Source organism: Aspergillus bombycis, assembly GCF_001792695.1.
Source record: "Aspergillus bombycis strain NRRL26010 chromosome Unknown contig00019, whole genome shotgun sequence".
Taxonomy (NCBI): Eukaryota; Fungi; Ascomycota; class Eurotiomycetes; order Eurotiales; family Aspergillaceae; genus Aspergillus; species Aspergillus bombycis.
Window position 1 is genome coordinate 316046 of NW_019170021.1, and position 12853 is coordinate 328898.

Consider the following 12853-nt stretch of genomic DNA (forward strand, 5'->3'; position numbering starts at 1 on the left):
GCATTAGAAGCGTGGACTGGTTGCTTTCTTTCCTTTTTCTTTTCCTTTTCTTTGGTTTTCTTTCCACCTTTGTTTTCTTTCCCTTTTTTTCCTTTTCTCCTTTCCCTTCTTCTTTCTGTTGTTATACCCTTGCATCTATTCCTTACAAAACAAGCCTAGTGTTAACATTATTTCCATTTAATAAGAATCTACAAGATGCGATTTCCAAATAAACGTATGTTCTGAATTACAATATAATAGAAGAATATGTGTAAAGGGAACGAATCACAACATACTACAGGCACGTCATCCACCAACTCCCCTCTTTTAACCCTTAAAACCTACCATCCTCCAATCCGTTGAATCCTAGGCGGCAATCTCAGTAATAGAGAGGATTCTCCGGATCCGTCAAGTCAAACACGACACTAGAATGCGGCTTCGCGCCACCTCGCTCCGGAAACTCCTTACTGAAATCAATCGACCGGTTGAAGCTCAAGCTACCATCCTCATTCAAGTCGATATACAGCGCCTTGAAATCAGCCGGAGTGTTGATCAACCCTATGTCACCGGTCTGCACGAAATAATCCGTGACAACCAGATGCTTCTGGTCAGGCGTCACCTTGACATAGTGCGGGCCAACAGTTGGCTGATCCTCGTCTGGGTCGTCGAGGCGCTTGACATTGTTTAGATCGCTGATGTCCAGGGCTGCGATGTGGTTTGCTGTGGTGAGAGTGAGGTAGATGAAGCGGCCATCTTGGGAAATGTCCGTACTGTTGGAAATATCGTTAGTGGGTTTGCAGGAATTTGTATTCCGTTGAAAGGAGGACGTACTAGATTGCGACTGTATCACGAGCCTTCGGGCCTAGGTCATAGAGAAGTTCCGCTCTGCCGGGCTTGCCATTGGCATCTTTCTGTCCAGGGTAGATGATCCAGACTTGGCCTAGGTGGACTGCGGTGGCGAGAGCAGCACCGTCGGGGTTTCCGGGGATGAATTTGACGTCCTGAATACCGCCGCCCTGTGTCGTTATTAGCAACCAAGAAAGCAACAGGTGAGTTTTATGTGGGAATGACGCACGTCAGGGATAGTAATAGTGTTGAGAATCTTCTTAGATTCCAAATCCCACAGTCTAAGGGTGTTCCCGCGGCGGATTCCCGTGCTTGGTTTCAATATACTGATAGGCTCAACAAAGTCAGAGGTGAGAATGAAATTTCTCTCCCAGTCGATGCTCAGACCATGGGGAGAGAACTGCTCCTCGAGAATGTTGAGCGTTCCCTCTACATCTTCGGGCCATTCGTGGATGATGTTGAAGTCCGCGTCGGTCTCAACCAGACGTCCTGGCGATGTGCCAACTGCGGAGCCCATGTATGTAATGTAGAATCCGCCATCTGGCTTTGCGCGGATCTCATCTGCAATGGACGAGAGGAGGGCACGGTTGCTTTTCTTGAATGTTGGTCGGTAGGGGTTGGTGGTGTCGAAGTAGAAAGCCGTATCCTGATACATTGTGAGGATGGGCATGATGGGAGGATGTACCGCGCGAGCTTACCTGCGTTTTCAACAGCGACAAGAGCCCACCACCAACTAGGGTCTTGCCGTCAAGAGATGGTCCAAGGTGGTGCGGGTCGTTGCCGCTGGACGGGACATCCGTTATCCAGATAAGAGTACCGAAAGTGTCCTGTGCATATGTTAGCTGAGTGCGAATTCTATCTCAATGAAGGGGATGCTTACGTCGTCAAGACTGTACGTGGCAAGGAAGTCTAGAAGTCGCATCAGCTCCTGTACAGATATCATCTGTCGGCATATACATACCCTTATGGAACTTGTCTCCGGAGCCAGTCCAAAAGTAGCCAATCTTCTTTGGCTTGATGTCACTTGGGGTGAAGGGTGGGCTCTCCAGAGGAGGCGTGGGTACTTGCAAGATGGGCAAAGGAGGGGCATTCTCCGTCAGAGGCTCAGTGACTCCTGGAATAAGTGGAATTATGGGAGGCAAGGAAATACATTTTCCGAAGGAGGCCAGAGAGACCGCGTAGACGAGAGCTGATTTCATCCCGATCAGGATTTTCAGTAGAAGCTTATATCGAATGTTCAAGGAGAGACCAGGGTGGTAATGGAAGGAAAGCTGATTTACTGATGAGAAGATTTGAGCAAGATACTTCCTTATATATTCGTCTCACATGCCCACTTTTCCTACTAACACGCCGAAGATGCCATCTCGCGTGAGCTAATGGTCCATTGGATCTCCTACATACGACATCTTCACACATGAGCACGCAAACATGGTGTGAAATTATAATCCTCGAGAGTATTTGGAATACTGCAAAGAACGATAAGGAGTAAGGACATGCTCCGCGGTCTGTTGAGTCCGGCCACCGGTGTTTGAATCTTGGCATCTACAATAACGAGGGCAGCAAGTATTGCGCACTAATGAATGTACGCTTGAACATAAACAGCACTTACATATCACGCCTCACATGCTACTTGATGTCGTGATCAGGTACAGATTGGTCAATATGCAAGTCAATGCAGGGCAGGGCAGGGTACGTGATACTACTCAGGAACCCAGATCGGGTTATGCAAGGGCGGCCAGTTCGTCCGCTAAGCCTATCTAAAAAGGCGCACCCAATGCGCGGAGGTTCAGTCAGGAATTCAGACCATGTTGATTGCGAATACGAGTGTAAATATGAGCATTTGACCGTGTCGACCTGTAAAGATGAACTGACTCGGACCTTTATGCCTGCAAAGCGACGATCTCCTTAAACCTTAGGTCCGGTAACTCCTATGTCATTTCTGATGCCAAGCCGCTTACCAACCTATGAATCACGGCGCTTACTGGAGTTTAATGAAGTTAAATGCATCTTGAGCTTGTTGTATTCTCGTCTTGTCGTTCTCGTGTTTACAGAAGTCTACTTGAATGAACCAGAAATCTTTCCAAAAGAAAGAGCGCCACGAGATTCAGGATGGGTTATTATTATCAAACCATGTTCTTCCATATCTGCGATCATTCTGTGATTGAGAAGTGGACAAGCCAAATTCGTGCTATTCATGCCAAGACCACGAGAAGAGGCCCCATTCCATTTAGGGTTATTTGACTGCCGATATCAATGGGGCATGAAAGGGATTTACGAACCAAAGTTATGTACCAAACATGAACTAGAGGTTAAATTAAGTTTTATTAGCCAAGTCGAGGGTTCCTGGTGGTAAGTTAGAGCTTTCGCGAAGTCCCCAGCGTACAGCGGGGACCCTGGATTTCATCACAATGCCAAGCATGTCGTTATACATCGGGAATGTCGATCTGCGCCGCTAGGGATTTGTTCGCTGCGCCTACAGTAAGACAGTGCTTAGACCGTGAATGGCCTCATTTGAAACAAATCATTGCGAATGTTTATTAAACTCTGTTGCTCCTGCAAATGTGGGATGGCTCTACACAAACACCGGACATACCAAATTCGTCGAATGGAGAGAATATGTCGTGATTATGGATTCTCGAGATGGGCCAGGGGGAGGGGCTAGATACAAAAGTATTTATCTGATAAATGTATCACCATCTAGGATCCCATAGTCATTTACCAAGCTCCCCTTTCGCGAGTTTATTTGCGGCTACAAGTTTCGCATCCAAGGATATCCCCCACCATGAAGGCCGCGAGCCTCGCATTCATTAGCATTCTGCCGAACGTTCTCGGAGCAGTCGTCCATGACAAGCGTTCCGGCTTTAAGGACGGCCAACCCATCAGTGACAACGGCAAAGGAGCACCGCTCTTAGGTAAGACTGGGAGTCCCCAAGTTCAATAAAGCTGCCCTTCACGGGCAATCCTCACATGCGCAATTACAGGCGGCACGAACAAGGCACTGGACCTCCAAAACCCCGATAACCTTGGCCAACCTAGTACCGACAACGGCTTCGTACCTAACCTCAAATGGAGCTTTTCCGACTCCAAAACAAGGCTCTTTCCAGGTGGCTGGGTACGCGAGCAAGTCATCCAGGATCTGCCGCAGAGCCATGATATTTCAGGTGCGCAGCAGCATCTGAAAAAGGGTGCTATTCGGGAGCTTCATTGGCATCGTGTTGTGAGTGACATCCTTTACCTTCTTTATCCTTACAAAGAACAGGCTTGTCTAATAATACTTTTCTCCAGGCGGAATGGGGCTTCCTATACTCTGGCTCTCTCCTGCTCTCCGGGGTGGATGAAAACGGCCAGTTCACGACCGAAAAGCTGGAAGAAGGCGACATCTGGTATTTCCCCAAAGGTGTTGCGCACAATGTGCAAGGCCTTGATGATGAGAATGAATACCTTCTAGTCTTTGATGATGGTGACTTTGAGAAAGTTGGGTGAGTGTCATTCCACTCCCCCAGAAGACCTGATACTGACAAGAAACAATTCAAGGACAACTTTCATGGTCGATGACTGGATCACCCACACGCCGCGCGACATCCTCGCGAAGAACTTCGGCGTCGACCCATCAGTCTTCGATAAAGTGCCCGAAAAATTCCCTTACATTCTCAATGGCACGGTTAGCGAAGAGGCGAACGAGGCCCCCAAAGGCACATTGACTGGTAACAGTTCGTATGTGTATCACACATACAAGCATCCCTCTGAGCCGGTGCCCGGCAGTGGTGGTACCCTTAGGAAAATTGACTCGAAGAACTTCCCCGTGAGCCAGACTATTGCTGCTGCGTTGGTGGAGCTTGAACCCAAGGGACTGCGGGAGTTGCACTGGCATCCGAACGTGAGTTGTCCTCGGCGAAAACTATAGTTCGATCACTGAACGTATTTACAGGCGGAGGAATGGCTGTATTTCCACCAGGGTAATGCTCGCGCTACCGTGTTCTTAGGTGACTCCAAGGCTCGCACTTTCGATTTTACCGCCGGTGACACCGCCGTTTTCCCTGATAATAGTGGTGAGCAATCATTACCCATGTTGCCTACTATATGAAACTGAGTTTTGATAATAGGTCATTATATTGAGAACACCTCCGAGACCGAGAAGCTGGTGTGGATCGAGATTTACAAGAGTGACCGTGTGGCTGATATCTCATTGGCGCAGTGGCTTGCCCTCACTCCTGCCGATATCGTAGCAACTACATTGAAGGTCGATATTGAAGTCGTCAAGCAGATCAAGAAGGAGAAGCAGCTCTTGGTACGGGGCTAATAGTCTGAGCATTCCTCCGTTTAGCCACCCGTGAAATGGGTGGAAATTGGCCAAATGGCGTGGTGAACGCCTTGATATTTACTTCTGGATATAGCTTAATCTACATGACTCTGCCTCAAGTCATCGTATTGATTAATATTAGCAATATAGTTGTTTAATAGTTACCCGAAAGATACAGAGCCCAGGCGTAACTTTCACCATTAGATGGTTAAACTCAGTTGTCCTAACCTTAGGAAGGAAAACCCCGTTGACTGATTGAAGTGTCACAAACTAGTCCCCCGTCATATCACTCATTAATACCAGGACCCTCAGTTCTCCCAAATAGAAACATGCTTAATCTCTGCGCCCTCCAAAAAGTCCTTTATCTGACTAAATTCCTTGAACCCATCCGACTCTGCGAATTGAAAATGATCCTTCACTTCTCCCCAACCACTGAAGAGCACAAATTCCTCTTGTTCCACACCATCATCCTTTCTATCCTTGGGTGCCACCCGAACTCCACCCTTCAATACCCTTGGAGCAATCCACGCCTCCAAGTGCCTCTTGGTCTCTTCAAACCTGTTTAAAAACGCTTCCTTCTTACCACTCTGCAGGAAGTAACGCCCGATAGCGATCACAGGGGCATCAACTATCGGTACCTCTGCAGACCTTCCGGCAGACAATCCAAACACACCCAGCTCAGCAGGATCAATGTCAATATGGACCATGTACACAAGATCTAACTTCTCCTTTAGAGAGGCAACTAAGGACTGGTTTGTAGAACTGGGTATCCAATCGTCCATGTGGGCTGAGACTGAACTCCAGCCTCCGAGAAGGTAGATGTATGATGGGTCTTCGATCTGGGCGAACAGGTGAGTAGGGTACTTGGAGTAAGAGGCCTGTGCCTTTGCCGCCGACGATAGCTCCCGTTTGATGGCTGCTCGGTCGGTTGAGGGCTTTAGGTGAAATAGAGCTAGCTCCGTGATTGGGCCTGGGGTTTTGGAGGAGGCCATGTTTGTTATGAGGTTGTTTATGGTTAATTGGGTGCGGTTAGTGGGTCGGAATATGCAGTTGAAGAAGACGTTGGGTGGGCAGGTTGAAATATTTATATAGAGTAAGCCTCCGAGTCCACGTCACCTCTGCGGCCTAGCTTGCGGGGGGTTCATCTACTTGATATTTAGATTTAACCTAATCAAGGCAGTGCGCTACGAGGTTCAAGTATAGTGAAGTTGGATGCGAGATGACAATTACCTACAATGATAATATATATAGGCCACTTCCAACCTGCCTGAATCATGACGTAGATGGAAAGAGTCGATATATATATTTAGAGAGTGGGTGGTGTAGAGAAGTTCTCTACTAAGCCCTGTACCTGATTTTACGCTGATAGCTTGAACTTGTAATCTAAAAACAGGATCGCATGCAAAGATGATTGAAGGAGAACCTGAGAGATTTGAACATGTCTCAGGTCTCGCAGTGCAGCGTCCCCTTTGGGAAAATGGTGTTGAGCCGGGAGGGGCCGGGACGTTGATGGAGATAAGCTCTGATTGCACCGAAGAGGGCCCGAGTTTCACCGCCTTCCAGATTGATTTTCAGAGACAGAGGTGCGATGCGCCCATTTACTTCTTCTATGGCCTCTATGGCCTGCCGTACATCGCCAAGGAGCTTGTGTGTATTATTATGCCCGTCAAAACACGGGCGCATTGAGGAATCTAGTACTGGCTGATGCTGATGGGGGAAAGGGACTATCAGGGGTTGGAGAGAGATTGTTTCCCGAGTTTTGGGGCGTAACCCTGCTCTCGTGTATTGTCTGGACGCTAATGGCCATATTCAATCGTTTCCCCCGCCTTACTAAACGTTAGTAGTGGTGTATCAAGGGCAGTGTGTCTATCAATGATATCAGAAGAAGAGCAAGTATACGGCCTAATTACTGAACGGAAGTGCATAATATAACCAGCCAGTAATATGACCATACCCTCTTCTCGAAATTCTCTAAGGGCGAATCGCTTTTTCTTTCCAGTCCACTAACTACTCACGGAGAGGCGTCGTATTTCATTGTCGGGTGCTTTTCGCAACACGAGGTGCAATAGGCTAATCGGGAACAGCCACCGTCGAGTCGAGAACAACATTTTCCGTGTCTAGAACGTTGGGAGACCGTGGAATCTTCAAACGCAAGCATTCACTGCCTTATACCTGCTTTATTTATCGTTCCAGACCAAATATCCTCTGACAAATGAACATCCCGTCGGGTATCACTCTCATGACCTCCGTTACCCTCCCACAGCCGGATATCCCCAAAGGCTATTCCTGAAAACTCACCAAAGACATAAATACGAGATCATGCGACGAAGACATGCCAAACTCCAAAGAGTATCGCAAAATCTGCAGAAATACAAAACCTAAATACTGCATAACCCACTCAAACCCCAAAGAACCTTACTAAACATGTCCACCGCAACCCTCCCCCACACAATGCGTGCTCTCCTCCAGCCCAGCAGCCAGGAAACCCGCCTCATCCAAACCACTCTGGGTACCCCAGTCCCAGACCTCAACGCCAATGAGCACCTGATTCGCGTCCACTGCGTCTCCCCCTGCGCAAACGAACTCAACTGGCTCAAATACTTCGCCCCGCCGAAGCCCCGGACTCAAATCCCCTGCTACGACATCGCCGGCACAGTCGTCAAATCGCCCGCCCATTCCCCTTTCTCTGTCGGAGATGAGGTTTACGCTCGCACAAACTATCTCGACCCGGTTGTGCCAGCGACTACGCTGTCGCCGTCACCGATGAACTGGCGCATCGACCGAAGACACTCAGCTGGGCGGAGTCGACTGCTGTCCCGCTTTCCGCGCAGACGGCTTGGCAGGCGTTATTCGTCCAGAGCGGAATTGGGGACTTTGGCAGTGACGGGTGGAAGGGAAAGAGGGTTCTGGTGACGGCTGCTTCTGGGGGAGTGGGGATCTGGGTTACCCAGATTGCGAGGCTGGTTGGTGCAACGGTGGTCGGGACGTGCGGATCGAGGAATGTGGACTTTGTGAAGGGATTGGGGGCAAGTGAGGTCATTGATTATCGCAAGACCGATTTGCGGGCGTGGGCACAGGAGCCGGGGAGCCCGGTTGACGTGGTGGTTGATTGTGTTGGGGGCAAGTCCCTGGCGGATGCGTGGTGGTGTGTGAAGGATGGGGGTGTTGTGGTTAGCATCTTCCAACCTCCAGAGCAGGTTCGACCGGAGGGGTTGGAGGAGAAGCGTGTGAAGAGTTTGTTCTTTATCATGGAGCCAAAGAGGGAGCATCTTGAGGCTATTACGAAGCTTGTTGAGGCCGGGAAGTGCCGGCCAGCTGTGGATAGTATTTGGCCTTTGGAGCTTTTTGAGGAGGCTTTTGCGAGGTTGGATGGGGGACATGCTAGGGGGAAGATCATTTTGGATTTGACTCTTAATCAGTGACATTGGTTGGGAGCCCGAGTGTGATATGATTGAGATGAATGGCGACATGTATTTACCGCGAATGGTTATGTTTCTCAGGAGCTAATTTGATATACAGAATGGAGTTGACTATCTTACCGTGACCGTGCCAAATGGTGTTTTTTTTATATTAGGTACCGTGCTGGCAGAATGGGTATATAAACTCGTGGACAAAAGTCTAGCCCCGCAGATGACTTGTTGTGGTTACTGGATATGTTGGACAGCCAGTCGAATGTTTTTGGCTAGGGTAAAAAGGCTAAAGAATTTCTTGTATAAGGACATTTTATCTTGTCCAACCATTCGAAAGGTCTCATTTGTGTCATGCCAAAGAGACAGGAAATTTCTCAGAATGAGACCTTGCTGTACAGCGCTCTGCAAGCAGCCGGTCTTTCCAATATAGAACCTACAACAGCAGTTGGTCTAACTTGATATCTCTGGGAGCTAAAAAGCATCAGAGAAGTACGTAGCGGCCAAGCACATCATGGTCATACTAGTACGTGGAGCCACGAGTCGATAAGATGAGGATTGGGGATTTTTCAAAATGTCATGAAATTCAAGTATGAAATTCAAGTATGAAATTTATGAGATACAACTGCAATGTGAATCAATATCGTCTAGTACTGGCATTTTGAGTGAAATACACCATATGGCTCCATCATTCCAACAAAATATTTCAGGAAATGACAAGTTAAAAGGTGACGAAGTGTGATTCAAATGTGAAAGAGTTGAAATGTTGAAATCCAAAATGTCAAATGCCAAGAATTCCATGCTTTTCAGCATTCACCGTTATGCGTCACGTGCAGCATGACTAAGTAGAAGCATAATGAATCAATCCCACATTGGTTCGATCTTCAATTGTGTTTCAGGTACCAGCAGCAAAGCGGACTTGTATTTAGGATTGGGAGACAAGGATGCTTCATATCTTCCTAAACACTCTAGTTGAAGATTCATAAAGCATTTGTCTAGATTTAAGCATTGTTACGGTGCAAAATTATACATCTCCCTGCCATTGCTTCATAGGCACATCCCCGCATTACAATGTCCACCGATCCCTTCCCCTCCATTCTGGTAAGTCCAGAACAATTTCACAATGCTAGAGGATCAACGACCCGCCGCATCATTCCAGTGGCGGCAGGGCGAGAGGCACTGCGTTCGTCCTACGAAAAACAGCATATACCAGGTTCAGTGTAGGTCAAGTTGTCACCCCACCTACCATACCGTGTCTAAAGAAAGGAACAGCTTCTTTGATATGGATGTCATAGCAGACAATACATCACCATACCCCCAAATGCTTCCCACAGCGAGTCACTTCGCCCAGTGCATGGGGGCAATGGGTGTAAAACCGGATGACATCCTGGTCGTCTACGACGCAGTCGAGGTCGGCATGTACAGCGCACCACGCGTAGCATGGGCCTGTCGCCTCTTTGGACAAACTTCGGTACATGTCTTGAACAACTTCCGTCTGTATACGGAACAAGGGTATCCTGTTGAAGAAGGAAAGATGGCGCTGCTTCCGGAAACTTTATACCCTGCTCACGAACCAGCTGCGAACCAAGTGATCGCATTTGAGGAATTGCGAAACATAATTTTGCACCAAGCAGGGAATTACCAGATCATAGATGCCAGAATCCCTGGTCGGTTTTCGGGCACACAGGAAGAAGCGGATCCCACTCTCCGATCGGGGCATATGCCTTCTGCAGTCAATATTCCGTTGGCAGCGATGTTGGATGCGGAGTCGAAGGCTTTTCTGCCCCTGTCAGAACTGAAGGAGCTCTTTGAGAAGGCGGGTCTTAGTGCTAGTACCCCGGTTATCTTGACTTGCAATTCTGGAGTGACTGCTGCTGCATTGGATCTATCAATACAGGCGACTGGTTATGATATGGAACGGAGGGTGTATGATGGGAGCTGGATGGAATGGACAAGGAGGGCGGAGAGTGACTTGGTAGTCAGGGATTGAATTCTACTTTCTCTGTACATATTTGTTCACATGTCCTAGCCGTATGTTCCACTGATGATTTTAGAGCAACGTGAGCCAACCCAAACTCTAGACGGCACTTTCTGCTCAAACCATAAAGCCCTTTATACATTTAGAAATCCTGAGAAAAACTACTGGAGCATCCGTGGTACCTTACCGTCTTGGGACAACAACTCCAACGATAATATGTTTCGTTTTATTTGTGTCATGACAAAGTCATGATTTGCTCCAAGACGAGACATTGAGCATAATTAATCCGAGGTTAAACCCTGCGGAATCACTCAGCGCTGATGGAAGTCTCTGTATAAGTGGAGTATTTGACATAATGTTATGACGCTGGACGTGCTACTCGGAGCCCGAGGATATCATAACGGTGTGTCCCGGCTTTACCAGGCATTCATGTCCAGTGATAACATGGGCACCTATGGGATGTTAATATACAAAATATGGGAAACTGTTGCCTGAGGGCGTTGAACATAGGGCTTACCGTGGCCACAGACCCTGGCCAATTATATGAATGTTTGGCTCGGTATTGGGAGGCCTAACGCTGCACCCTGCCAACCACGTAGTAGCCATTAGTACATTACTGCTAAGCTGCAGCGGGTCTAATATCGGCAAATTACGTTTTTGTTAAAGTCCGACGGATATATGCATGTTCGTTGGGGGCGCAGAGAGCGAAAAAGCTGGATATAAAGCAGCACGCCGCTTTTTGGCTCAAGTACTTCTCAAACCTAACTCTCGCTTTCCAATTACCAGATACATTTATAGACTCTGAGGTGGAGAATATTTTTACAATGACGGTATTCAAGCCTCTGCTACCACCATTTACCGTGTCAAAAGAGTCGACAAACTCTCGGGGAATACTTCAGCCCCCACGAATCCGGCCCTTGACATCGGTAGCATTTCGCGACAATTTAACCCTTTCAACATGGCTTCTTCTGGGCGGACTTCTACAAGGCCTGGCCGTCATGGTCTTCAGCACCTATGCCCTCATCCCTACAATACTAATCCTACTATACCGTACAACCGATCACTTGCTGATGGCTGCCAACATAACCCGAAACCGCTACATGGACGGCGTCATCCAGACAAAATTCTCCGCGCAAGCGCCCAATACAGACGGCACCTTCGGAAAGGAACTCGCCTCTGAGTCGATTGTGGTCTTCCACCTCGGAGCCCGCTCAAACCACCCCCTTGGTCTTCTCGCCCCAGGCTTCCCCGAGCTCAATCGACAAGTCATCGCGATGAATCGTGAGATGAACTCCAATCCTGTCAAATACGGCCTCCTCGGCAGCTCGGCCTGGATTAAGCAGGACGATTCTGCGGGTAATGACGTTATGTCAATCTACTATCTCCGAGATTATGATGCGTTGCATCGGTTTGCGCATGGCTCGCTCCATGTGGAGGGCATGAGGTGGTGGACGGAGATCGTGAAGGATCATCCGCATATTGCGATTTATCATGAGACATACATTGTGCCTAAGGGGAAATGGGAGAATATCTATATTAATTCGAAACCGACGGGAATGGGGGAAACATGGTTCCCTGTTGTTGAAGAGGGGAAGGGCGAGAGTGGTGTATCGCGGTTTGTGAGGCCAATTGTTGATGCGAGACATCCCGCTTTGCGATCTGCTGCTAGGAGGTTGGCAATGCGTCAATTGGAGGGGAGGGAGGAAGGAGAGGATCAGTTGTACGATAGGACATGGTAGTAGAAGGGGTGATGAGGTTGGTACCTTGGTCTTTTTGCCTGTTTCTTGCGTCTACAATTTACAGTATAGAGCGTGTCTAATTTCAGCGTTTGCCGTCATATATACATTATCTTTCAATTGGCTGGGATCGAGCCACAGCGTGAGCATAGGTAGATTTGTTATTAGGGTGGGTCGGGGCGGGCTTCATGCACAGGCTCCAACTTCCTATATGTAGAATGGTTTATACTTTACCTGTACTGAGGAAGAGTAACAACGTCTTTGTAGCCCAAGAATATCTTTACAGAGATATAAAAATGGCACTTAGGGTAGTATTATCCAGCAACTTGCTATTAAATTTGGAAGGACGGTTTAAATACTGGAGCTATCCGCGGTTCAAACCCTAGCATGATCCATACCTATATTAGTATTGTACGTCTACCATGCTTGCATTTTGTTCTAACCAATGTGTCACACATTAATGAATCGACCAAAAGACATACTGCACGCCAGAAACCTGAACATTTAAAGATGCAACTCCGGTCTATCTTGCTCAATCGCGAAAGGTTTCCTAATTCCCAGCAACCGACCGTGCGTACTAACTTCGTACCCTGCAGACACTTTCGAC

At 48.0% G+C, this 12853-nt stretch overlaps 6 protein-coding genes across 6 annotated transcripts; 4 read left to right on the forward strand and 2 right to left on the reverse strand.

Annotated features, from left to right (window-relative positions):
• Positions 1 to 358: 358 nt before the first annotated feature.
• ABOM_002771 (putative 56kda selenium binding protein) lies at positions 359 to 2024 on the reverse strand (the record flags this gene model as incomplete). The annotated part of the gene is made up of 6 exons (XM_022529901.1): positions 359 to 749; positions 811 to 995; positions 1055 to 1471; positions 1524 to 1652; positions 1706 to 1734; positions 1787 to 2024. The coding sequence occupies 6 exons, from the start codon at positions 2022 to 2024 to the stop codon at positions 359 to 361; spliced, it is 1389 nt and encodes a 462-aa protein (XP_022391622.1).
• A 1583-nt stretch (positions 2025 to 3607) lies between these two features.
• Positions 3608 to 5125, forward strand: ABOM_002772 (putative oxalate decarboxylase oxdC; the record flags this gene model as incomplete). The annotated part of the gene is made up of 6 exons (XM_022529902.1): positions 3608 to 3737; positions 3807 to 4042; positions 4111 to 4304; positions 4360 to 4702; positions 4754 to 4874; positions 4929 to 5125. The coding sequence occupies 6 exons, from the start codon at positions 3608 to 3610 to the stop codon at positions 5123 to 5125; spliced, it is 1221 nt and encodes a 406-aa protein (XP_022391621.1).
• Positions 5126 to 5433: 308 nt separating this feature from the next.
• On the reverse strand, positions 5434 to 6117 carry ABOM_002773 (uncharacterized protein; the record flags this gene model as incomplete). Its single annotated transcript, XM_022529903.1, has 1 exon — positions 5434 to 6117. The coding sequence occupies one exon, from the start codon at positions 6115 to 6117 to the stop codon at positions 5434 to 5436; it is 684 nt and encodes a 227-aa protein (XP_022391620.1).
• Positions 6118 to 7576: 1459 nt separating this feature from the next.
• ABOM_002774 (NADP-dependent oxidoreductase) lies at positions 7577 to 8547 on the forward strand (the record flags this gene model as incomplete). The annotated part of the gene is made up of 2 exons (XM_022529904.1): positions 7577 to 7855; positions 7912 to 8547. The coding sequence occupies 2 exons, from the start codon at positions 7577 to 7579 to the stop codon at positions 8545 to 8547; spliced, it is 915 nt and encodes a 304-aa protein (XP_022391626.1).
• Positions 8548 to 9655: 1108 nt separating this feature from the next.
• Positions 9656 to 10522, forward strand: ABOM_002775 (sulfurtransferase; the record flags this gene model as incomplete). The annotated part of the gene is made up of 1 exon (XM_022529905.1): positions 9656 to 10522. One exon carries the CDS (start codon positions 9656 to 9658, stop codon positions 10520 to 10522), a length of 867 nt encoding a protein of 288 aa, XP_022391625.1.
• Positions 10523 to 11334: 812 nt separating this feature from the next.
• fmaE (monooxygenase fmaE) lies at positions 11335 to 12249 on the forward strand (the record flags this gene model as incomplete). The annotated part of the gene is made up of 1 exon (XM_022529906.1): positions 11335 to 12249. One exon carries the CDS (start codon positions 11335 to 11337, stop codon positions 12247 to 12249), a length of 915 nt encoding a protein of 304 aa, XP_022391673.1.
• Between the last annotated feature and the right edge of the window lie 604 nt (positions 12250 to 12853).